We start from the raw sequence: 26,810 nt of genomic DNA on the forward strand, positions 1-26,810 counted from the left end.
ATAGCACCTACATTTGTGTTGTTGTTTTCTTTTGCAGGTCACAGTGTGAGGAACATCCAGGCCTTTGCAGTTCTTCAGAATGCATTTTTAAAAGCAAAAACCAACTTCCTTGCCCAGATCATTCTTGATGCGATCACAAATATTTACATGGCAGACAATGCCAATTATTTCATCTTAGAATCACAACACACACTGTCACAGTTTGCAGAGAAGATTTCTAAACTCCCCGAAGTACAAAACAAATACTTTGAGATGCTGGAGTTTGTTGTTTTTAGCTTAAATTATATTCCCTGTAAAGAACTTATTAGTGTTAGTATCCTCTTGAAATCGAGCTCTTCTTACCACTGTAGCATTGTTGCAATGAAGACACTTCTTAAATTTACAAGGCATGACTATGTATTTAAGGATGTATTCAGGGAAGTGGGCCTTCTCGAGGTCATGGTAACACTTTTGCATAAATACGCTGCCCTGTTGAAGGACCCAGCTCAGGCACTGAATGAGCAAGGTAAAGTATTTGCCCTGGTCCCGTTTGCACTTGACAAGGGAAGTTGGGAAGACTTTTTCCTGCTGTGCCTCTCCTTGGATTATGATTTTAATAACTTCCTGATATGTGACTGAGGAATTCTAGTGAATATTTACCAAAGTTTCCAACCTCTACAGGAGCTTTGAGGTCCTTTCATTTAGCGCCATCCTATATGGCCTTATGTATCTAGGTTTTGTTCTATTGTAAATCTCTGCTAGGAGAACCCAAGGTTTCTACTGATTATGACAAATGAGGGAAACCATTGAGCCTATGTTCCTTTGAGTCTGGCTTACTTCACTTAGTATGATTTTTTCTAAGTCTTTCCATTTCCTTACAAATGGGGCAATGTCGTTCTTTCTGATGGCAGCATAGAATTCCATGGTGTGTAAGTACCACATCTTGTTGATCCAATCATCTACTGAGGGGCATCAGGGTTGGTTCCATATCTTTCTTTCTTTTTTTTTTTTTGCCAGTCCTGGGCTTGGGCTCAGGGCCTAAGCCCTGTCCTTGGACTTTCTCAAGGGTAGAGCTCTACCACTTGAGCCTCAGCACCATTTCCGGCTTTTTTCTATGTATGTGGTACCGAGGAATCGAACCCGGGTCTTCATGCATGCTAGGCAAGCACTTTAACCACTAGGCCAAACTCCTGGCCCCCATATCTTTCTTTTTATTGTAATTAATAGAAAGGTTACATTATATTCACCAGATAGAAGGTGCATTACTTAGCAATCGTTGCTACCACTTCTCATGTTTTTGTCCCCATTTCCTCCCCTACCCCCTCTCCCCTCATCTTGTATTCCCTCCTTCCCGATCCTATTTTAAATAACCAGATATACAATATATCAGATAATAAGGTAAGATACTACAACAATATGAGATAACTCTTAACTGTGGCAAATAGTGCTGCAATGAACATCGTTGTACTAGTGGATTTAGTGTGACCTTGTTTCTAGACTTTTGGATAAATGCCAAGTAGTGGAATTGCTGGGTCCTAGGGGAACTCTAGGTTTAGTCTTTTTTTTTGGTTTGTTTGTGATTGTGTATCATGGAGCTTGAACTCTGGGTCTGGGCTCTGTCTCTGAGCTCTTCAGCTCAAGGCTGTCGCCCTACCCCTGGGCCTCAGCGCTGTCCCTGAGTTCTTCAGCTCAAAACTACCATCCTCACTTCCGGTTTTCTAGAGGTTAATTGGAGATAGGAGTCTCTGATTTTTTGTGTCTGTTCTGGCTTTGAACCTTGATTCTTATATCTCATTCCCCTGAATAGCTAGGATTACAGATGTGAGCCACTGTGCCCTGCTATATTTAGTCTTTTGAGGAATAGCCATACTGCCTTCTGTAAGTTGAATGAATACACTCCCTCCAACAGTGTAGTAATGATCCCTCCTGGCCACATCCCTGCCAGCATCTGTTGTTCTTTTTTTTTATTGTAATTAATAGAAGGGTTACATTATATTCGCCAGATAGAAAGTGCATTACTTAATAAACATTGCTACACCTTCTCATGTTTTTGTCCCCATTTCCCTCCCCCACCCCCTCCTCTTATCTTGTTTTCCCCCTTCCCTATCCTATTTCAAATAAACAAATAAACACATATATATATATAGTATATCAGATAACAAGGTAAGATACTGTAACAATATGAGATAACCAAGGGACAACAAAAGAGATGAGAAAAAACATAGTACATTAAGAACAGTCACACATTATATGGGTCTTGTTTCTATATCCTGGAGGTCCTTTCATTTAGCCTCATCCTATATTGGCCTTATATATCTAGGTTTTGCCCTATTGAAACCTCTGCTAGGAGTTTAATTGTGTTTTTTTGTTTGTTTGTTTTGCCAGTCCTGGGCTTGAACTCAGGGTTTGAGCACTGTCTTTAGACTTTCTCAAGGCCAGAGCTATACCACTTGAGCTTCAGCACCATTTCCGGCTTTTTTCTATGTATGTGGTACTGAGGAATCGAACCCCGGTCTTCATGCATGCCAGGCAAGCAGTCTACCACTAGGCCAAACTCCCGGCCCCCTAGATTGCTTCATAATGGCCATTCTAACTGGAGTGAGGTAGAATCTCAGAGTTGTTTTGATCTGTATTTCTTTTATGGCCATAGATACGAAGTATTTCTTCATATGTCTATAGGCCATTCGTATTTCTTCTTCAGAGAAGTCTCTCTTTAAGTGTTTGGCCCACCTTTTAATGGGATGGTTGTTTCTTTGAAGGTTTGTTTTGGTGAGATTCAATTTTTTTAGCTGTGGATATATTTTAGATATGAGGTCCTTGTCTGTTGTATGGCTAGTGAAGATCTCCCACTCTGTAGGCTTTCTATTTAACTTACTAGCTATGTCCTTTGCCATACAGAAGCACTGCAGTTTAATGCAGTCCCATTTGTCCAAACTTTCTTTAAATTTGTTGTGTTTCTGGATCTTTATTAAGAAATTTTTGACCTGTAACAAGGAGACCTAGTGTATCTCCTATTGTAAATATGTTTTTAGGGTGTCTGCTTTTACCTGAAAGTTTTTGATCCTTTTAGAATTAATCCAGGGTGACATAGAAGGATCCAACTTAGTTTTCTGCAGGTGCTTAACCAGTATTACCAGCACCACTTGTTGAAGAAGCTGTCTTTCTTCCATTCTTTTTTTTGTTGGCTCCCTTATCAGTGATTAGGTGGCCATAGGTCTGTGGGTTGATTTCTGGGTCTTCAGTTCTAATCCATTGGTTCTCAGGCCTGTTTTTGTGCCATTACCAAGCTGTTTCAGTTACTATAGTTTTGTAATAGTGTCTAAAGTTTGGAACTGATATTCCTTCAGCACTCTTCTTTCTGCTAAGAATTGTTTTTGCTATCCGAGGTCTTTTATTATTGGCAAAGTAGTAGAGTATAAAATTGCTTTGGGCCGAGATTTAGGCCTAGTGGTAGAGTGCTTGCCTAGCATGCACAAAGTCCGGAGTTCCATTTCTCAGTACCATATATATAGAGAAAAAAGCCGGAAGTGGTTCCAAGGCTCAAGTGGTAGAGCTCTAGCCTTGAGAAAGTCTAAGGACATTGCTCTGATCCTGAGCTCAAGCCCAGGACTGCCTCCCCCCCCAAATTAACTACTTTGCTGTATGCCAACAATGAGAAGAGCGAGACAGAAATCAGAGAAGCAAGTCCTTTTTCAATAGCCTCATAGAAAATGAAGTACTTTAAGAATTAACTAAGTGTATATAGGACCTTTTTGATGAAATCTTTAAAACCTGAAAAAAGGAAATTAATGCAGTTATTTATTATATGTGTAAGTACTTCTAAATGTTTTAATAAGTCATACAGGGAAAATATATCTATATATTGATGCTAGACACACATGTATTATTAGATACCTTTATGGCAAATCTGAATAAAAGTACAGGAAGTGGTAGTTTATACTATTCATAGGCTTCTTTCTTTCTGTCACATAGAGGTCTAGCCTTCTGTTGGTTTTTGTCAGAAGGATATTATTTAGCTTGCTTTCTTCATTTTTACTATTTGTTAAATGTCTTTCTAGCAACACCAAAATAATGTCTATTAACTGTGAATTGATATTGAGTTTTGACATTGACTTAGGGCATATGTTAGACCTGTGCATCATTTTAAAGGTTGCGTCATGTCAGGTTTAGTATGCTGATCATGAATGTTAAGCATTAAAGGGAATTATAAAAGTAAAAGTGACTCTGAAAAATGAGCGTGACAATTTTATAACTTGGAACTTCTTTTCTAGGAGACTCTAGGAATAACAGTTCAGTTGAAGACCAAAAGCATCTGGCTCTTTTGGTCATGGAGACCTTGACCGTGCTTCTCCAAGGATCAAACACAAATGCAGGTAGTTGAAAAGCCACAGCAAATACTTTGTGAGGAGACTTCCCCTGTAATTTCTGTAGTGACCTGGCTTCTGAAATGATTCTGTTCCATACAGAAAGAACTATTGATTCAATGATTGTACCCTCATATTCCTAAAATACTGTACTGTGGCAGAAGTATTTATGTGAAGCATTGTTACTGTTTTCAGTACTTTTGATTATGTTCCTTGTATTTAAAGTAGTCCCTTTGTAACTAATTTTTTACTTATATAATTAACTTTTGTTCAGATAATTGGCTTAATTTTTCTTCATAGAGTGACTTTGAGTCTTTTAAAAATACACATTAAAATTATTTCAATGTAAAAATATATGAAGAGAAAAAAATTATTTTAATGTTACAACCTTAAGGAAATATAAAAAATATGATTATCATGTGAGGTAGAGTTCATTTGATGGAGTACCAGCCAGCAGAATCAAGTATTGAGTTTGAGTCTCAGTACTGAAATAAAAAAGGAAAAGAAATTAAGAAAAAAGATTATGTAGACTTTCCCAAGTAAAAACTTTACTAGATTTTTTATTTTACTTGTAGTCTCAAGTTTTCTTTCCGCAGTTAGCAGAAGTTCAAGTATATTTTTTGTGTGTGTTGGTTGTGGTTTGAACTCCGGGCCTGGGCATTGTCCCTGAGGTCTTTTGCTCAAAGCTAGTATTCTACCACTTTGAGCCACAGTGCTAAATTTTCTGGTGGTTAATTGGAGATAAGAGTCTCACAGACTTTCATGGACAGGCTGGCATTGAGCCACGATCTTCAGATCTCAACCTTCTTAGTTGCTAGGATTTCAGGTGTAAGCCACTAGTGCTCAGCTTCCCACTGTATTTATAAAGTATCATATTTCCTTTTAAAAATAATCACTTAAAAGTTTAATAACTCAGGCCATTAGGCCGATACATCTTGAGAAGAGTAAGTGTGAGAGCTCTAGGTTTAGGTTAGTAGGCCAGGCTCCAGTCATGGAGAACTTTTTAGAACATAGCAAGGAGCTTAGATTAGATTTTAAAGTTATGAACAAGTGTATGAATAAATAAGTGAATGAACATGTCAGTGAGTCTCTTACACAACTGGAAGACTTTATTTGCTTGCACAAACTTAGCATTCAACATGGAATTTATGGTGTTTCGAAGACATCATCTTAGTTGTCAGAGATGCAAAGATAATTTTTATTCCAGCGAAATTGCCCATCTAATTGAGAAAGATATAAACCCATAATCATGTACGTAATTATTTAAATACAATTTTTGCAACTACCAAGACCCAGTATGCTTGAAGTTCTAATGGATGCTGGAGTAACATTTTATCTATTATATAAAGCATAATTTTCTTGTTTCTTCAAATTAGATGTAGTTTACTGAGATACTCAGGATCGTAATCAAGATATACAGACAAGGATTTATTTGGCACATTAGCTTTTCATGGTATGACATGGAGTTGCAGGGAAGTGCTGGGCCATCTGCTCTTATGGGGGATTCAGTTACTTAGAACCTCTTTCAGGGTACCATTCTTACACAGTTCTTTTCTTACTACTTTTCTTTGCTAAGAAAATTGTTACTTAGCTATGAATCTGCAGCACTTAACACAGTGCTTTACTTTGTAATAAATTATTGAAAATATTAAGCATTACTATTATATAATGTGTCCTAATAGCAACGCGCAGGTAAGTAAGTGTGAAAATTCACATAATCATATGCTGTGGGCTAAATTTGTTGGTGTTTGGTTTTGAATAAGGCTTTGACTACCTAGCCCAGACTTGCTATAAATTCATTCCCCCCTCTCCATGTCCTGCTGCAATTATAGCAGTGCATCAGCACCACCCTTCACGAGCTAATAAATTTTTGTTTTTTGTGTCCTGTCCCCCTCTCCCTGCCACCCTTTTCAGACAAGATCTTACTGTAGCGCAGGCTATTCTGGAACTCTGTATAGCCCAGGCAGGCCTCTCACTTTTTATCTTCCCACTTCAGCCTCCTATGTGCTGGGATTAGAGGTATATACGTCACATTAGCCTTCCATATGCTGAATGTTAAATATATGACCTAATACTTCAAGTTCATGTAATTTCCATGAAGTCACTAAGTAGAAAGCTGTACAGGACAGTGGCTGTTATTGCAAAGTATACTATCAGTTACTTAACATTTATTGAAACACAAATCACAAAGTTTCCAGAATTTATGGAAGAACAAAACATCTAAATGATGATAGCATTTAGTGACTTGTATAACTTAATGCATTTTCTACTTTTTAGCTAAGGCTGGAATTTTTTCTTTTTTTTCTCTCTCTCTTTTTTTTTTTTTTGTCATCAGTCTTGGGGTTTGAATCTGGGCCTAGATGCAGTCCATGAGCTCTTCAGCTCAAGGCTACAGTCCTGTCTCTTGAGCCACAACACCACTTCTGTTTTTCTTGTGATTAATTAAAGATAAGAGTCTCACAGACGTGTTATTGCCTGGGCTGGCTTTGAACCGCGACCCTCAGATCTCAGCTTCTTGAGTATCTAGTATTACAGGCGTGAGGCACCATGCATGGCTTAACAACTAGTATTTTCTACTATATAGTTTCTTTTTTTTTGTTCTTGTGTTTTACTTTCTATCCTTACAATTTTTCCTGTGGTAATTTATTTGATTGTTTTCTTATTACTATTTTTGAATGACTGTTCACTTTAAATCTCATATATAAGGAGTCTGTTTACTTGAACCCCTTTTATGTAAGTTGGTTTCAATGTTAGGATCCTGGATATTTTATGGATACTTTAGGTTTTGAGAATTTGAATGTGGTAGATTTCAGGACATTAGTTTTATACTGAGAAATGTTCATATACATCTTTTGCCATCCTGTGGTAACCGTTTTCACATGGGAATTTAAGAATTGAAATACCTTGCTAAGCCAGGCCTTGTGGCTCACGTCTATAATTCTAGATACTCAGGAAGCTGAGATGTGAGGATCGAGGTTCAAAGCCAGCCTGGCACAAAAGGATCTGAGACTCTTATCTCCAATTAACCTCCAGAAAATGAGCAGTGGCTTGGCTCAAGGGTAGGGCAGTAACCTTGAGCTGAAGAGCTCAAGGACAGCGCCCAGGACCAGAGGTAGGGCGCTTGCCTTGTGCTGGGACATAGCACAGGCCAAGTTCAAGTCCCATGACCCACAAAAAAAAAATAGTCTTTATTTGCATTCTTTTCAATGCCTGCCTAAAAAGGAAATTTCATTTTAATCCATCCGGTTCATAAAGTCATCCTGCGCTTTGTGCTTTTCTTCCTCAGGCATATTCCGCGAGTTTGGAGGTGCGAGGTGTGCACACAACATAGTGAAGTATCCCCAGTGCCGGCAGCATGCCCTCATGACCATCCAGCAGTTGGTGCTCTCTCCAAATGGGGATGACGACATGGGCACACTACTGGGCTTAATGCACTCAGCTCCACCCACAGAACTACAGCTGAAAACTGACATTTTAAGAGTAAGTTGGATAATGTACCTATTGTCTGGCTGCTCTGGAGGTGTTTTTTGTTTTATTTTGTGTTTTCTTTTTGAAGTGATTTTATAGTAAAAGATAGGGAAATTTCAAAAACCACTGTCATACATATTAGAGATTTGGAAACACACTCATATCTTTCAGTATTGCTAATAAACCTTTGTAGTAGTTTTACTCACTTAATTACCTTAAATTTAAAAGTACATAAGCAAAGGATAGCATCTTAATAAATAATGCGGTTTAAGGAATTATCTGTTCACTTATAACCACTACCTTTTAAGCATCTGTGAAATAAAATTTTACATGTAATCTTGAAAATATACATATATAATTATTATAAGTATTATATGTTTATATTACAAATATAGTTTTCATAAACATTTATGTTTGGTATCTCCAGTGGATCCCAAACAGTATAATTCACATATGCTTTTGTTGCTTTATTCTTCAGAAACTAAAATAAGGAGTGCCTTATTTGACAGATGAGAAAACTTAAACAGAGAAATCATGTAACTTTTTAGTGCTGCAACTAATTGGCCCTTAGATTGCACTACTGTATTACTTCCATAGAGCTATTAAGCCTCAAAGATTTTCACACACATTCCTTTCACATCATTCTCTTTGAATTTAAATAACACCTGAGCCAAGTTACAGAATTCCATTAAAATTTTCATTTATTCATTGACACATGCTTTCTGAATGCCATTTTCCATTGGAAGGAAGGACTCCTTAGAAGAATAGTTTACTTAGAGTTAGGGCAGAACAAATTATACCTTGTAAAGATAATTTTAATTTTAAATGGTGAAATAATAGCTTTACATTCAGCTTTTAAATAAATGAGGATTTGCTTTGAGAAATGATTTCATTATTGTATAAACATCATAGAGTATTCACTCCTAGGTTCACAATGTAATTCATACCCTGGCTAAGTTTCCAGGTTTTTGTCCAACAGCCCTGTTATACAGTAGTTCCACATGCAAATACTCAAGAACATTCATGTTATAGAAAAGAGTTAACAAGTAACAATGTTTGTTATTAACTTAAGCAAACAGTCACATTCCTCTTAGTATTTTAAATATTTCAAACACTAAGAGTATGCTGTGATAATGTCCAGTCAGTACCAGTTTTGTAGAAAAATGAGATGAAAACATAGGAGATGACCTGACCTGAAAACTATAATACACCAGACTAAGGCTTCATAAGCACTGTTTTTCTTAACCCCTTTTGTAATTGTGCGTGTGTGTGTGTTTGTGTATGTATTTGAACTCTGGATCTCATGCCTTTGTTTAGCTTTTCTGTGCAAGGCTGGTCCTTTCCCACTTGAGCCATACATATGTCCATGGGTTTTGACTGTTTAATAAGTGACTCATAAACTTTGCTGTCTAGTTTTGCTTTGAACTGCAATCTTTGAAATCGCAGTCTCATAAATTGTCTGGATTACAGGAGTTAGCCACTAGTGCCAAAGGACCTCTTTTATAATTCTTAGAGTGAGTTTTTTATGTTACTTTGAATATATTCTTTCTCATCTGTCATATAATAAAATCATGTGCTGTTCTAGAACTAAGTTTCTGTTTGTTTGTTTCTTCTCTAAGTGGATTTTTTTTGTTGTTGTTAGTCATGAGGCTTGAACCCAAGATATAGGCACTGTCACTGAGCTCTTTTTTGCTAAAGGCTTACACTCTACCACTTTAGGCTACTTCCGATTTTCTAGTAGATAAGATTTTTTGGAGGTAAGAGTCTCAAAAAGTTTGCTGCCTGGGATAGCTTTGAACCACCATTCTCTGATCTCAGCCCACTGAGTAACTTCTTAGAGGCATGAGCCAACATGCACTCTGTTGCGTTTTATTGTTCCTTTTCTGTGTTTAGTGATGTTCAGCTATACAATCCTTACCATTGTGTTGTGGCTCTTAAAGTAAGCAGCACAGTATCACTGTGCAGGCCTGGATCCTAAGAACACTAGGCTGACTGGCCAGCCTGACTGTACAGTAGATTGCGACACCTAGGAGTGTGTAAGTATGCTGTCTTACACAACAGTAAAATTGCTTCTCATTGTTAATCTCATAGTTACAGCCACATATGACTATAGTTGTCATATTTTTCCCCATTGTATTATCCAACAAAACATTGTGGGCTTTCATGCCAGGTGCTTTGCAGTGTTATACCTATGTTTCTTTGGAGGTAAGTTGCTGTTTTTAGGTAAATACAGTATTATTTACTGTATTTTGCAATAATACTGTATAAAATGCAGTACTGCATTTTATACAGTATTATTGCAAAATAGTGGAAAGAACATAGTGTGGGTTGTTTTGTTTATGCCAGTCCTGGGACTTGAACATAGGATCTAGGCACTGTAAACTGAGTTATTTTCCTGTAAGCTAGTTTTGTTTTTGTTTTTTGTTTTTTACCACTTGAGCCACAGCTCCATTCCAGCATTTTAGCAGTTTATTGCAGATAAGACATCATGCACTTTTTTGCCTGGGTTGGCTTCAAACTACAATCCTCAGGTCTCAACCTCCTGAGTAGCTAGGATTACAGAAGTGAGCCAATGACACCTAGCTATAGTTTGTTTTTAAGATTTTATTACATACATAAAAATGTGTTAAAGTATAAAGTATATATAATGATGCCTTTATAATTTCTGAAATAGTACATTTCAAATTGTTGATGTGCATATATATATATACAGAATACATATGTACATACATAGCTGTTCCATTCTTCAGATATCAATACCCTTAGAAATTTGTGAATTATTGATAAAATGAAGTTCTCATGTAATAACTGGTAAGATTATAAATTGTGCCTTAAATAATAGAGATGCTTTTGTCTCAGGTCCTAAAACATAAAGGAAAGAAGCCTTTGAATATGTATAAACACATTTAAATCCCAGTCCCAGGCCATCTATAATGTAGTGATTATTTCCTAAGTAGAGGAATCAGACCTGCTGGGGTCTAATCACTGAATTTGTAGATAATACTATGAATTAAAGATATAGATAGAGTTTTTTAGGCAGCCTTTGGATATAATGTTCATTGGAAATAATCTCTTATTATCTCTTATCCTTTATATGACACCAATTAATTGAGAAGAGTATTTGATGTACTTTATATATCCTCTCATTAGGCAAATGACAGAAACTTCCCATCAGATATTTGACATTCTGGCTTAATAGTTTTTGTTTGGATTGCTTTTTTAAAAATTTAAGACATGGTCTGTTTTCCATCCCTCAGGCCCTCTTGTCAGTACTTCGAGAAAGCCATCGTTCCAGAACAGTTTTTAGGAAAGTTGGAGGATTTGTGTACATTACGTCATTGCTTGTTGCTATGGAAAGATCTTTAAGCTCTCCACCGAAGAATGGCTGGGAGAAAGTGAACCAGAATCAAGTGTTTGAGCTTCTCCACACTGTGTTCTGCACATTGACTGCAGCTATGCGCTATGAGCCAGCTAACTCTCATTTCTTCAAAACAGAGATCCAGTATGAGAAATTGGCAGATGCTGTTCGATTTCTTGGCTGCTTCTCAGATCTAAGAAAAATAAGTGTCATGAATGTCTTCCCCTCAAACACACAGCCATTTCAAAGACTACTCGAGGAAGACGTGACCTCAGTGGACTCAGTGTCACCCACTTTGCGACACTGCAGTAAACTCTTTATTTATCTCTACAAAGTAGCAACAGATTCTTTTGACAGGTATGGCTCTGTTCTGACTTCTGTGTACACATGGTGATTTCAACATTAATATTTGAGTTATAAGTTAAAATGCAGGAAAACAAAAGCAAACGAGTCTTCTACTTACTTATATTTGGGAATTACATGCTGCCCTGATTTTAAGGGACTCCCTGTTCTGTTTGTGAATTCAGGTTCAGTTAAACAGTTTTATGACTTGCCATTTTTCTTTTCTTCCTCTTAACCCTCAAAATTATCAAGTGCATCTGGATTTAATGATACTGGTTATCAATAGGAAAATATGGTTATGATTACACGTATTTCCACACAAGATTGTCTGTCTTTCTGTATGTTCTTAAAAAGTGATATATCAGGCTAAGAGTTTGGCCTAGTGGTAGAGCGCTTGCCTAAGCATGCACGAAGACCTGGGTTCGATTCCTCAGTACCACATACATAGAAAAGCCAAGAGTGGTGTTGTGGCTTAAGTAGTAGAGCACTATCCTTTAGAAAAGCCCAAGGACAGTACTGAGTACTGAGTTCAGTTCCCTGGACAAGCCAAAAAAAAAAAAATGATATATCAGATGTCTTCCAACTACCATGTTTAAGAGTCTGTCTCATTTACTCAATCATTTAATAAACAAGTGCTAAATGAAGGCCTCATCATTGCTCATGAAGTTAACTACAGTTACAACCCTGAGCTAGACAACCCTGATCATTGCTTTCATAGATGCTAAAATGGAAACAATAATGATAGTGCATTGTGACAATTTTTTTTTTTTGGTGGGTCATGGGGCTTGATCTTGGCCTGGGCACTGTGCCTGAGTTCTTCCGCTCAAGGCTACCACCCTACCCTGGAGCCAAGCCCCACTTCTCATTTTCTAGGGTTAACTGAGGATAAGAATCTCAGGCTCTTTTGTGCTGGGGCTGGTTTTGAACACGGGTCCTCATATCTCAGCCTCCTGAGTAGCTAGGATTACAGCATGAGCCACTGGCTGCATTGTAACAATTTCTACCCTGGGAAAATACAGTTCTTTCGTGATAGGACAGCCACTAAGAGATAGGAGATCAACTTTTCCTGAATCGTATTCACACTGCTTTAAGTCTGTTTATAATTAGTCTTCCACTTAGAAACTAATGTCAGAAAAGAATACTAATTTATCGGTTGCAAGTATTAACAGTTAGTAACCATAGTTTTCTATTATAAAACAAGAGGGTTGCTAGTAGGTTTTGTGTTCCTTACCATGGATATCTACTTGATATACCCACTGAGGTATTTCTTGCTTCTTAATAATATGTCTTAGTCCGTAATAGTAATTTTGAAAATCCAGGTATCTACCAGATAAAAATGTAGATCTATTATGGGAAGTATGGAACTGTGTAGTGTTGAATAAGCTATGTTAATTTGTATAATTAGATTAACTTCTTTTGTATTCTACTTATTCTAATTAATACCCTTCGTCCTTAGTTTGTATTGTCACAACATGGTATAACAGCACTATTTAACAAACACTAAGTGTTAACATGAATGCAATAAGCATCAGCCTTAAGCATGCCTTTCTGTTTAGTGTATATCTAGTTTTGGTCTTGTTCCTGCTGACAATAGGCTGTCCCTTAGGAAACTGTTACTGGCAATTGTCATGAAACTAACCAACTGCCAACCTGCTGTTTTCTTCTAACCTCTCCAAACCACCCTGTTTTATTGTCTATAGTCGTGCAGAACAGATACCTCCTTGCCTGACAAGTGAGTCTTCTCTCCCCTCTCCTTGGGGGACACCAGCTTTGTCAAGGAAAAGGTACTGATCTTATAAGAGGAGTCCATCTTGTGTGTGTGTGTGTGTGTGTGTGTGTGTGTGTGTGTGTGTGTGTGTGTGTTTCCTATGCTTACTCGTGTTGATGTAGTAATTATGCTTTGTAATTTAGGTTTTTTTGGATTTTTTTGTATTGGGATTTGAATTTAGGACTTTATGCTTACTATTAGTTGGCTGGTAGCATTCATTTGAAACTTATCTCCATGGTTGTTTTTTGCTGGTAATTTTTGAGTTAAGGTCTTAAGTTTTTCTGCCTCAGCTGGTCTCAAATTTTGATCCTTCTGCTCTCAGCCTCCCAAATAGCTGGAATTGCATGTGTAACCTACTGTCTACCTGCGCTCAGCCAGAGGTGGGGTTTTTGTGTTGATGGTGGTATTTGGCACCCTGTTTGCTTTTTTTGAATTTAATTTTTAAAATTCATTTAAAAAGTGTTAATTTTGCTTCAGGATAAATATAGTATGAAACTATAAATGATGTTTAGAACTTTTTATTTGCTTCTTTTTTTCCCTTTTTTTTTTTTTTTTTTTTTGCCAGTCCTGAGGCTTGCACTCAGCGCCTGAGCACTATCCTTGGTCTTTCTCAAGGCTAGAGCTCTACCAATTGAGCCACAGCATCATTTCCAGCCTTTTCTATGTATGTGATACTGAAGAATCGGACCTGGGTCTTTGTGAGGCAAGCACTCTTACCCCTAGGTCAAACTTCTGACCTAAACTGCACATTTTTAGAGTAGACAAATCTATTTAAAATAAACTGAAGGCCAGGCACCAGTGGCTCAGGAGGTCAAGGTCTGAAGGTCAAGGTTTGAAGACAGCATGGGCAGGGAAGTTCATGAGACTTTAGTTAACCACCAAAGTTGGAAGTAGAGCTGTGGTTTAGATAGTAAAGTGTTAGTCTTAAGCATAAAGTCTCAGGGACAGAGCAAATCAAACCAAACCAAACAAACAGAGAAAAATGGTGAGAACTTTACACCGTGGTTTATGCCTGTAATCCTATCTACTTAGGAGTTAGAGATCAGAAGTATAACAGTTTAAGGCCAGCCTAGGCATCAACTTCCTGAGTGCCAATTTCACCCAGTAGCTGGGCAGTATGGAATGTTTCTTTCATGCCAGTCACAAGAGGTTGAGGTGGGAGAAAAGTGGCTCCAGGCCAGTCCTAACAAAGAAGTTCATGAAACCATCATCTTAACTTAAAAATCTAGGTTTGGAGATGAAATGCTTTCAACCTTGCTATAAATAGAAGGACCAAGGTCCATGACCTTCTGGGTAGAACACGGACCCATCCCTAAAAACATCAGAGCAAAAGGACTGAAGGCGTGACTTGGTGATAAAACTTGTCCTTAGCAGGCACAAAGCCCTGAATTAAAAAAGCAATAGTTAAAATAAAGGGTCTACTATGCCTTTAAGCAGGTTACCTCCCGGGTTTTCACCACTGCCACTGCCACCACTGACTCCCCCCCTCTTATAACTACCCTCCCTCCCTGTCTTCCTTTCTTCTTCTTGCCCTCTTTTCCTCTTCATTCCCTTCTCCTCTCCCTCCCTTCCCTCCTTCCTTCCTTTCTTCCTCCCTTTCCTGGAGATTTCCTCACAGTTTTTGAAATTAGAAGAAAATGTACTAGACAACCTAAACTTTGGAAAACTAAAACACACAAACCTTCTTATTATTTAGTAGAATTCATCAGACCTATGAATGAATAATGTTCAGTTAGAGGGATTTAAAGCAAAATATAAAGAAATAAAAACTGTACAAAATAGATCTGCCTAGAGAAGAGGATAGCAAGTTCTAGTTTCTAAGTAAATAGGGGATCCATCACCCAGTGCCTTTCATTATGTGATGACAAAACTAAGCAGATTCTGGATTTTAAGACTTAACTATTCCTAAAAGAGGTAAATATTCCCTAAGTATAAGTGAGAAATTAGAATAGAATATTGAATTATAAATATGTATCATTTTTGAAAATTAATCACAGCATAAAAATTGACTAAGATTTGATCCTCTATCCTTTCATCCTCTTTACAAAAGGTTAGATCTTATTGGTTAAACTCATCTCCTATTAACCATTTATAAAAAGTTAAAAGTAGAGCTATAAGTAAGTGATAGACCACTAGGTTTGAGCAGAAAAGCTCAGAAACAGTGCCCAAGCCCAGAGTGCAAGTCCAGGACTGGCAAAAGAAAAAAAAATGTTAAAAGTAATATCTGTATAATATCCTTTTTACTTATTAGAATATATGGCATAAAACCTGTTACAGTACAACTAAATTGAGTTTATGAAAGCTACATTACATTTTTACAGTGTTTGCAGTATTTTCCTAGTTTGAAAGCCATGTAAACCCTTTGTAGAATATTGCTTTCTTCTATATGATTTTAAAAGTTTGCTACTATAATCTAATAGTTACATTTTATGTTTAATATTACTAATCAAGTGTAACTATGGTATGAACTTGGTTTCCAACAGACAGTATATTTCCTGGATATGGTCATAATTGAAATTCAGATCTAGATTAAATTGATGAATTCACTAATACACATGGAAAGGAAAGCCCATAAGTGAAATAGACAGTTAGAATCTGTATTTAGACAAATTTGAGTTACTTTCTGAATGTAATGAGAGTATCATTTGTGAAATCTAGGAACTAAGTTCTTGGGAACCCAGTTACCAATTATGGTATTATGAATACCAAAGGAATTATGATTTTTTTCTGGGTTTTAGGTGAATCAGCATAGTAGGATGATACCTATTAGCAGTAAGCATTTGTAAATTTCATAGTAAGTTTCAAAATTAAATATTTCTGAAGGAAATTGGCATTAGATAGCAAGTAAAGGCATGAATTAGGTGGAGGGTTGCCTGTGTGCTTTTTATCAGTGAAACTAAATGCTTTCTTAGAATCTCTATGAAGAAGAGAATGGTACTTTTTTTAAAAGTCACAGCAGTGCCAGTTCCCTGGCACTAAGTCACAGATGTAAAGCGTCTGTTTCCCAAGCTGCTCTCATGCCAGAGAGCTGAAACAGCACTGCTCTCTAGGACCGAGCTCAGCATTAGATGGTGTATGTTGAGACAGACTCACAGTAGGAAGAAGCTCTCATAGGCTGTAGCCACAAGCATCTGTTTCTCACTGCCAAAAATGCAAAATGTGCAGATTCATGAATTGTAGATGAATAGTATATAGGATGAAGTAGAAAAGGGAGACTATGGATGAGAAGAAATATGCACATTCAGAATGTGCCTTGGCTTTCTAACTCATAAAAACTCGATGGATAAAGTATGCCTTTTAAATTTGAAAAAATAGTAGTAACTATTTACGGCAGTTTTGGGTAGACACAAAAGATTAATGTAGCTCCAAGTAGCCAAAAAGAAACTTCCAAGATCCTCGGTTCCCTAACCTTTGACTCACAGAGCAGGCCATTTTAATCTTGTTAGTTCATAATTGTGTTGTCTGGGGGTAGAAAAAGGGCAAAAATTCACAGGCAAACTGGGAACTAGCAGCATATGCCTAAAATTCTACTCAGGGAGCTAGCATCCAAGTCCCATCAGAAAAGTTCTCAAAACGCGATCTCAAAAATAACCTGTAAATGTAATATATGGGTAGTATATATATATATATATATATATATATATATATGGGCAGTATACACACGCGCGCGCGCGTGTGTGTGCAATATAATATGCAATTTGCTGTTTGAAGTTATAGCCTTATACTTCTTATGTGAATAAAAACCATTTGTTTTTGGTTAAAAAAAACCAAAATAACCTGCAATATTTGGGATGGAAGCATGCTCAAGTAGTAGAGTACTAGCTGAGGAAGGAAGCTAAGCAGGCAAGAGACCCTGAGTACAAACTCAGTTCCTTAGCAGGAGTGAGGTAAAGTGGAAGAGTGAGGAGCAACTTTCATAGAAAACAATTTCATTAAGATATTTAACTCAGACCCATCAGATAGTCTCCAAACTGTCATTTTCCAAAGCTTTAAGTGACTGATTTCATCTGTTTTTTTACTTCCTCTGATAAAGATGTCATTTTCTAAATGGTAGAGACATATGAGCCAAGAGTTACGGGTTAAATTATCTATGTATGGCTTAATAAGAGTTGATAAAATACTGTTTTGTTTTGTTTTTAAATAGCCTAATCTCAAGGTGTTTTCTAACAACCTTGAATTCCAAGACTTTTTCACTTTAGTGAATCAAAGTAATAGAAGATGAAAAACTGACCTGGGAATGTGGTAGAGGTTAAATTCTAATGAATTATTCCCCTTTCTAGGCATGCATATCATTCTGTCTCAACTCCCCCTGTTTACCCTGCCAAAAATGTTGCTGACCTGAAACTCCATGGGACGGCTTCACCTGTGCAGAGTTCTGACGCAGTCATCATCCATCCTGGAGCCATGCTCGCCATGCTGGACCTTCTGGCCTCTGTGGGGTCCGTGACACAGCCAGAGGTAAGCCCAAGTGCCTTAGTTCCGGCTTATCTGTTATCAGTGAACAGTACTTCCACGAGTGAGGGAGCAGGCAGTAAGGAAGTGATACAGAACTGACGATAGTACAAATTAATGTAGCTAAGAGGAAAGAAAAAGCAAACAGGAACTTTCCAGGTCATAATTTTTTATATGAATGAAATACAGTGTTTTAAAATACAGTTCATTCATTGCAATACAGATTCAACCAAGGTTACTTTGGGTTACTCTGTTGCTGGAATAATTGTTTCCCCTTGTCAGTCTGGCTCATCAGTGCAAACTATGTCTTGGCAATACAGAAAAAGAGACAGGTAATGATACATTAAGATTATTTGTTTTCATGTGTAATACTCAGAAGTTCCGATAAGTTGGAATTCAGCTGGTGTCTGTGTTACAAAGTTGGGTAGCCTCTAAAGTAGCATGAAGATGTATACAAGTCTTCCTTGCAGCTCAGTATCTGTCCTCTGAAAAACACTTCATAAAAAACAGATATATAAAAAACAGATCTACTATGTGTTATTTACTCATAGAACTCAAAAGAATTGGAAGACAATAGAAACTAGGTGCTTCCAGCAAAATTAAAACAGGAATTTTTATTTAGCCCTGTTCTGGAGTTGCTGAATCTTTGTAAAAAAGTTACCTCATTTGTCTGAATGAATTTTGAAGCATAGTTAAGCCTCATAGTAGGCTTCCTGTAGAAAGAATTATCAACTGTATCACTAAGAAAGCCTTGGTGGCCTGGATTTCTTTGTTGACTTTAGCACGCTTTGGACCTTCAACTTGCTGTGGCAAATATCTTACAATCCCTGGTGCACACAGAGAGAAACCAGCAAGTCATGTGTGAAGCTGGTCTTCATGCGAGACTACTGCAGAGGTGCAGTGCAGCACTGGCTGATGAGGACCACTCTCTGCACCCGCCCCTCCAGCGGATGTTTGAACGCTTAGCCTCCCAGGCCCTGGAGCCCATGGTGCTAAGGTCAGTAAGTTCCTTTTCAGTTATGCCATTGTTAGTAATGGCAGTTTCTGGGTCTTTTTTTTTTTTTTCTTATTAAAGAGTTCTCATTTAATGGACATAGATTCAATCAAGAGTGGACAAACATACTCAAAACAACGAGCACTAAACCACTTATTAGTAAATAACATTTTTTATCCACTGGATATTTCTTCTGCTTGAATGTAGCTGGCAGTGTTGCTCACACCTGTTATCCTAGCAACTTGGGAGTCTGAGAGCAGGAGACTCCAAATTTGATGCCAGCCTGGACAGGAAAATACTTGAGAGACCTGTCCCTTGATTGGTGCCATAGTGCATGACGGTCATTCTGAGGCACTTGGGGGGCTGAGATTGGGAGGATCACAGTTAACAGGCAAGCCTGGACAGAAAAGCTCATGAGACTCCATCTGTGCAGAGAGAAACTATACATGGTGGAAGCCTAGACTAGCAGGCACACCATAGTGTGGCTGTGCAGTTGGCCAAGAAGCAGAACCTGCCCTAAAATAATCAGTGAGAAACAAGGCTGTAAGTCTGACTCAACAGTGTCGTATCAGCCCAGCAGGTAGAAAGCCCTAATATCAAAGCTCAATATCTCCCCTCCCCAATTCTTATTTAATTGAAATAGGACTTACATATCTACTTTATATTTAAAACATTTTATATGTAAGAACTCTTAAAAATAAGCTTGAAACTTTATTTGGAAATAGGTGATAGAGGTTCCTTGTTGCCTTCACTCTGTTCCCTCCAAGTAGTTGCATCTCACATAACTGCAGTGTAATCTCAAAACCAAGAAATGGATATTCTTCTTATATATTTCTATATGGGTCTTATTCCCCTATCCAATACCTGTGTATGTTTTTTTGGGTAGCTGGGCAAGGGACAGAGTCTTGCTATGTATTCTAGGCTAATTTTTATACTTAATCCTCCTGGTACAGCTTCCTGAGTGGTGGCATTATGAGTGTACCATACCTGGCCCGGTATGTTGATTTATTTAATCACCACACAATCCAAGATATCACAAATGTCTCCCTAGTGTTTCCCCTCCACTATCATAGCCATTCTTTTACCTTCTAGTATCTCAAACTCTTAGAAACCACTTCTCTGTTCTCCATTTCCATAAGCTTTATTATTTTACAGTGATGTATGTATGAAATTGAAAGAGTATGTGACCAGAAATTGACATTTTTTACTTACCAGTTGGGGTGTATACACTTGTTATGTGTGTCAATAATTTGTTCATTTTTATTGTTGAATAATACTCTGTGATATTGCCATATCACAATATATGAACTATTCAAGAAACACTGTATTTTATAATATAGTATGTGAACAAAACCAGGCTATGTACAAGTAAGGCAACTCTCTACCATTGAACTACATTGCTAGCTCAAGAAGGATGTAATTTGTAATGATCTTTCTAATTCAAGAGAAACAATGCTGCATGTTTCTTTCTTTTTTTTTTTTTTTTTTTTTTTTTTTTTTTTTTTTTGGTCAGTTGTGGGGACTGAACTCAGGGCCTGAGCACTGTCCTTGCACTTTCTCAAGGCTAGAACTCTGCCACTTGAGCAACAGTACCAATTCCAGCTTTTTTCTATATATATGGTACCAAGGAATTGAACCTGGGTCTTCATGCATGCACTGTTACCACTAGGCCAAATTCCCAGCCCTTGCTGTCTTTTTTTTTTTTAATTGTAATGTATAGAGGGGTTACAGTTATATTTACCAGATAGAAGGTGCATTACTTCTCACACATTGATACCCCTTCTCATGGTTTTGTCCCCATTTCCCTCCCTTCACTCCCTCCCAATCATCTTGTTTTCCCCCTTCCCTTTCCTATTTCAAATAACATATATACAATGTATCAGGTAACAAAATCAGATACTGGTGTTTGCCAAAGGGCAACAAAAGAGATGAGAAATAACATAGTACATTAAGAACAACAGTCTTTTAAGATATAGCTCTTATTTCCATATCCTGAAGATCCTTTCATTTAGCCTCATCCTATATGGCCTTATGTATCTAGGCTGAGCTATTGTAATCCTCTGCTAGGAGAGTCTTGGTTTGTACTAATTATTACAGATGAGGGAAACCATTGAGCCTGTGTTCCTTTGGGTCTGGCTTACTTAATATGATTTTTTGCAAGTCTTTCCATTTCCTTACATTTGGGGCAATGTCATTCTTTCTGACAGCAGCATAGAATTCCATTGTATATAAATACCACATCTTGTTGACCCATTCATCAACTGAGGGGCATCTGGGTTGGTTCCATATCTTCGCTATGGTAAATAATGCTGCAGTAAATATCATTGTGCTAGTGGATTTAGTGTGTCCTTGTTTCTGGACGGTTGGGTAAAAAATGCCAAGTAGTGGAATTGCTGGGTCGTAGGAGAGCTCTATGTTTAGTCTTTTGGGGAACTGCCACACTGCTTTCCATAGTGGTTGAATGAATATACACTCCCACCAACAGTTGTATGTTTTTTTTTAATAAAACTTACTGGTTTTTAAACTTTTTTTCTCTATTTTCATGGAAATTAAATAGATTTAATGCATATATTATCATGCTGGCGTTTTTATATTTTTGAGATGGTGTTTCACTATGTTGCTTTAGTTGGCATCAAGCTCAGAATTTTTCTAGGCTTCTCTAGTGCTGAAATTAGATGCATGTACCACCACCTTAGGATTCTGGATTCTTTTTAAAAACTATATTCACATCTTATTGTTATAGGAGTATAGTACAAGTATAGATATATTTTACCTGTTATTTACTTTACCTTGTAAAACCTTTAAGAGCTTGCTTTTGAATGTCTGAAATATACTCATTCATTCATTCATTCATTCATACTAGTCTTGTGGCTTGAGTTCGGCCTCAGTACCATCCCTGTGCTTTGTGCTCAAGGTTGGTGTTCGACTCCTTCAGTCACGGCTCCCACTGAAGCTTTTTGGTGGTTAATTGGATATAAGAATCTCAAAACATTTGCTGCCCTAGCTGGCTATGAACCTGGATCTTTAGTTCTCAGCCTCCCAAGTAGCTAGCATTATAAGCAAGAGCAACTGGCACCTGGCCTTATTTATGTTTTTTTGTCAGTTGTGGGGCTTAGGCACTGTTCTTGAGTCTCTTTGTGCTCAAGGCTAGAGCCACAACATCACTTTCTTTACTTGTGATTTTTAAAACTGACTTATGGGCCTGGAGCATGGCCTAGTGGTAGAATGCTTGCCTAGCATGCTTGAAGCTTGGGTTTGATTCCTTGGTACCACATACACAAAAAGCATGAAGTGGTGCTGTGGCTCAAGTGGTAGAGTGCTATCCTTGAGAAAGCCCAAGGCAGTGCTGAGGCCCTGAATTCAAGCCCCAGGTATGGAACATTATTTATTAATATAATTTTATGGTTAGATGCAAATTATTTTTAACTCTTTGCCAGTTACTGGGGAGACCTTAGTGAGTAGAAAAAGGAAACATTATATTTTTTAAAAATATGTAGTTAATAATTTATACTGTAAAGTACAAATATAGAACCTGAAAGAGAAAAAGATATATAAGTAGTAATCATAATAAACCTAGAAAGGCTAAAAAAAGAGAGAATAAAGTCAAATATTCAAGAAATGACAGTACTATATATTCATTTATGCCATAAGTGTTGTTAGGGTTTATTTAGACTTCTTAGAGTAGATGACTCAAAGGTAAACTTTGTGTGAAGACACAAAAAGTGAGAAAATGACATTCTCAGCAATGAGAGTCACAAATGCAATGTTCCAGCAAGGAAGGAATACTGCATTCCTGGGAAACTTGAAACTGGAAACAGTGAAGCTGGAGACATTATTCTTGGTCTGATACTGTGTGTCAGGCTACTTGGTGATTTTGGGTTTTAAATCTACCAGGAAAAAAAGCCATTGCACAAGGGTTATGAAGCAAATGACATTGAGTAAGATTATCTTTGAAAGGTTCTAATATGAACAAGTGAATTGAGTTGGTATAAGATTTGCGTCACAAAAGGTAACTCAGAATGTTTTACGAATATAAAAATAGTGTGGCTAGACTGGGCTGTTAGGAGACTGGAAGTAAGCCAGCAGAATTGAAATAATTTTTGGAAGTAGAAATAGGATTTGCTAATTTTCTAATGTGGAATGCTAAAAGGTAGAAATCGATACTTTCGTGAGATGCATAATGGGCAATACCTAGATTTAGGTGTAAGGTGGTCAGTTTGGTTTTCCAGTTTCTGGATTTGAGGCACTTAGGCATTTTTATTAACTTCTGAAAAATGAACGTTGAAAATTTTTGTTGGAGATATATAGGTACATGGAGGCTCATAAGAAATAACTTTGCTTTATAATAGCTTTGGGTTTTTTTTGTATTTTAACTGGTCTATTATAATTTATTAATTTCCCTATTTGTATGTGTTTGATTTCCAAGATATTTTCTTGAAATAATTTTGCCTAATCTTTTCTTTAGGGAATTTTTACGTTTGGCAAGTCCTTTAAATTGTGGTGCCTGGGACAAAAAATTGCTCAAGCAATACAGAGTTCACAAACCAAGCTCACTGAGTTATGAACCAGAGATGAGAAGTAAGTTCAGTTTCAGCATTTGCTCTGTTGGTTAGTTTATTGGTAAAACGTATGTGACAGAGGAATATATTTCAAAAAGAAAAGAACGAAGGGGTTTGTTATTTAAAGGGAAACACATATACACAGAGTCAGGCAAATAATCTACTTTCACAAGGGTGAGGACTGAGAAAGAATGTATGGCCATGTGAGGGGAATGTTTGACTGACCCTTGGCATGAACAAGGGAGCCCCCTTTTTCAGATGATCTGTATTTTCTTCGCCTGTTTTCCTTGGTCAATTAGTTGGATTATTATTTTTTTTTGGACATCTTCAGAAAGACCCAAGCATGGGAAACAGAATACTAACAAAATTAAAGTTATGCATCGAGGAGTACAAACCCAAGCAGATTAAGCAGTGAATCTAGGTAACTTCTGCAGTGAAGTGGAGTGAAACTCGTGGGAGGAATGGTGATCCTTGAAGCAGAAAGTACAAAGATATGTTGTTCATAGGGACAGGAACATTGCAAAATGTTGCACCATTGTATTTTTGATAGATTACTGGAAAGTTCCTATAAAATTTGTCTCTGTATTGTTGAAACTTTTATCGTTTGTGTACAAGTTGGAGTCCTAAAATTTAGCTACTTTTGTGATTGCATATTTAATTCCTGTACTTAACTATTTTGGTGATTCCTGTATTTATAAGGGAAGACTTAAAACTAGTGAGGGGATATTGAAAACAAGTTGTTGTTTATCTCTGACATTTTCCATAAGAAAGACAACCTATTCTGTTATGCTTCTAGAAGATTATGCTTTCTTCTCATAAAAAAAAATAATAAAAGTACTTCTGTGGAATAAAAGTATTACTTGGTCTATAAACCATTAACTGAAGTTTGTAATTCACTTATGTTGTAACAGTGGCTTAAGTGGTGAATATTAGTGATTTTTGTTCCTACTTAGCATCTGTGGTTTCTAACATGCCTGTATTTTGCACATTATTTTGATACTATAGTAAAAAAGAAAAACATAGCTATTTCAATTTTAAAATGAACATACAGTACATTAACGGCCTTGATACTTGGGAAAAAATTACATATTGAAATTAGATATATTATTCAACAGTGAGTCAGTCCTATACAATTAGTTTAAAATTTTCCTTGGCATTTGTTTCAAAGAACTTTCCTTTTTTTTTTTCTTGCAGGTAGCATGATCACTTCCCTGGAAGGTCTGGGTTCTGATAATGTTTTTAGCTTCCATGAAGATAACCATTATCGGATAAGTAAAAGCCTGGTAAAGTCTGCAGAAGGAAGTACTGTACCCTTGACTAGAGTGAAGTGTTTGGTTTCCATGACAACCCCACATGACATCAGACTTCATGGGTCATCAGTTACTCCAGCCTTTGTTGAATTTGACACAGCTCTTGAAGGGTTTGGGTAAGGACATTGCAAGTCAGCCAAGATTTATGTCCCATATTCAACTTTGCAAACAGATCTTTAGTTTTAAATCTACCCCCATTAAAATACATTATGATATATAACTATACCGTATGTTTTCCAATGTTAGTAGTTCTTTGATCACACTATTTAAAAATTTCTACATTTAATATCATGTTAAATACATTGATAAAATAGAATTACTAATCTAAGGCCCATGGGCCAGATCTGTTATTGTTGTGTGCTTTATTTAAGCTTAGTCAGGCATGGTAGTATATGTCTGTAATCCTAGAACTAAGATTGATTGAGGCAAGAGGAGTATGAATTCTAGGCCATCTTGGTCTCATAGTAGAATCCTGTCCCATGAATAACAAAAAGAAAAAGAATTGTTAAGTTTATAGTGTTTTGTTTATGAAGGTTTATTCGAACTTGGCTCACTTATTTGTATGTGTGTTTTCTATGGCTTTCCTAGTGCTAGAATGGCAGAGTAGTATAATCATGGTAGAGCTGGCCAACCCCAAAACATGAATTATTTGTCATCTGACTCCAGGAAATTTCCCAGCTCTCGATATAATGAGTATCAGTGCATAAGTTGATATATAACTAAAATGAGATTAAAAACATCGATTAGGTTTTATCATTATTCTGTCCATCAAGTTATCTTTTACATAAATACCTAGTGGCAATAAATTTAGATGATGAGATTGATTTGTTTTTGAGTGGCTTTAAATACTTTGTTTTATTATCTTTAAATATTTTTACAAAGAGTTGCCATTGAACAAAGCAGTTTATTAATGCAATGCATCTTTTCTTTTACATTTTTTCATATGTTTTTATTGTAATTAATAGAAGGGTTACATTATATTCACAAGATAGAAGGTGCATTGCTTCACAAACATTGATACCCTTTCTCATGTCTTGGTCCCCATTTCCCTCCCCCCACCCCTGCCCCTCATCTTGTTATCCCCCCTTCCCTATCTGATTTCAAATAACCAAATAAGCATATATACAATATGTCAGATAATAAATGGCAGTAGAGGCTACAGTGGCAGAATCAACAGTGATCCATAGACATTCTGTAAGTTTGTGAAATACACCCAGCTGCAAAATGGATACAAGTATTAGTAGATCTAATAATTAGGTTATGAAGTTTATGTGGTTCTGTTAACAGCTATTTTTTAATGTAAGTATGGGTCAACACAAATGTACTTTTATTATTCTGTTAGCTATGAGAATTCTAATAGATACTATTTTTATACTGATTATGTGTAGGATTCTTAGTAGTTCTTATTTTGTGTTTGAGTTTTATTTGTATATTTTGTTATCTTTAAGTAGTTGTTCAAAGGTCTTCCCCTTTAACAACTCAGTTGTGTTTATACTTTAAAATATTGTTGTGAGTCCTTATCAGACACTAGATGTTTAAGAACAGTCATTCTATGTGCTATAGAATATAAGCTATAACCATGCTATATACTAGATGATAACAGTATCCTACCTAATGTTTATGAACTATGCTATAATAGTCACATTGGGCGGGGAAGGAGGCACAAGGGAGATTTTTTCTTAGCACTAACACTTGTTTTGTTTCTTTCTTTGCAGTACTGAAATTGAACTCAGGGCCTCATGAGTCTTAGGCAAACACTCTCCCATTTGGGTCACGTACTCCCTCTGTTTGCTTTTTAGTTTTTCAAATAGCTTTTCACATTGGCTTTACCTAGCCTTGCTTCAACTGGCAATCCTGTTTCCACCTCCTGGATTGTAAGGACCATAGGCATGTGCTACTAACCTTGGCTTATTTTCAAGATAATGTCTAGCTAAGTTTTCTTGGGTTGGCCTCAGACTAGTCTTCCTTTCCTCACTTTCTAGGTAGCTGAGATTCCAGAGATGTACTATTGTCAACAATCCTGTTCTCATGTTTTCATAAGTTTGTTTTTCTAGTTATGCAAATTATACCTTAATTCTTAGAGACTTTACACTTTAAAGTATACTGCTAATTTTTTTAAACCTATCACTCTCCATAATGGGAAGGGCTTTGCTAGGCACCCAGAATTATCCCACAATTTTTCAACTCCTAAGTCCCATTACATAATAGCCCATTGT

General features: G+C 36.9%; 1 protein-coding gene across 4 annotated transcripts in view; it reads left to right on the plus strand.

Moving 5' to 3' along the window:
- Wdfy3 (WD repeat and FYVE domain containing 3) overlaps positions 1–26,810 on the plus strand; it is a 179,624-nt gene that overhangs the window by 43,309 nt on the left and 109,505 nt on the right. For 3 of the 4 annotated variants that reach the window (XM_090343279.1, XM_090343281.1, XM_090343280.1), the window contains exons 8-16: positions 38–505; positions 4,251–4,352; positions 7,630–7,823; positions 11,069–11,526; positions 13,212–13,295; positions 17,560–17,737; positions 18,514–18,728; positions 23,191–23,303; positions 24,479–24,710. In XM_090343279.1, coding sequence (XP_090199405.1) covers positions 38–505; positions 4,251–4,352; positions 7,630–7,823; positions 11,069–11,526; positions 13,212–13,295; positions 17,560–17,737; positions 18,514–18,728; positions 23,191–23,303; positions 24,479–24,710 — 2,044 coding nt within the window. The remainder of the gene's footprint in view (positions 1–37; positions 506–4,250; positions 4,353–7,629; positions 7,824–11,068; positions 11,527–13,211; positions 13,296–17,559; positions 17,738–18,513; positions 18,729–23,190; positions 23,304–24,478; positions 24,711–26,810) is intronic. The other variant, XM_090343282.1, reaches the window with a different exon arrangement.

The sequence above is a fragment of the Megascapheus bottae genome, chromosome 13 (genome assembly GCF_031878675.1).
Source record: "Megascapheus bottae isolate mThoBot1 chromosome 13, mThoBot2.hap1, whole genome shotgun sequence".
NCBI lineage: Eukaryota > Metazoa > Chordata > Mammalia > Rodentia > Geomyidae > Megascapheus > Megascapheus bottae.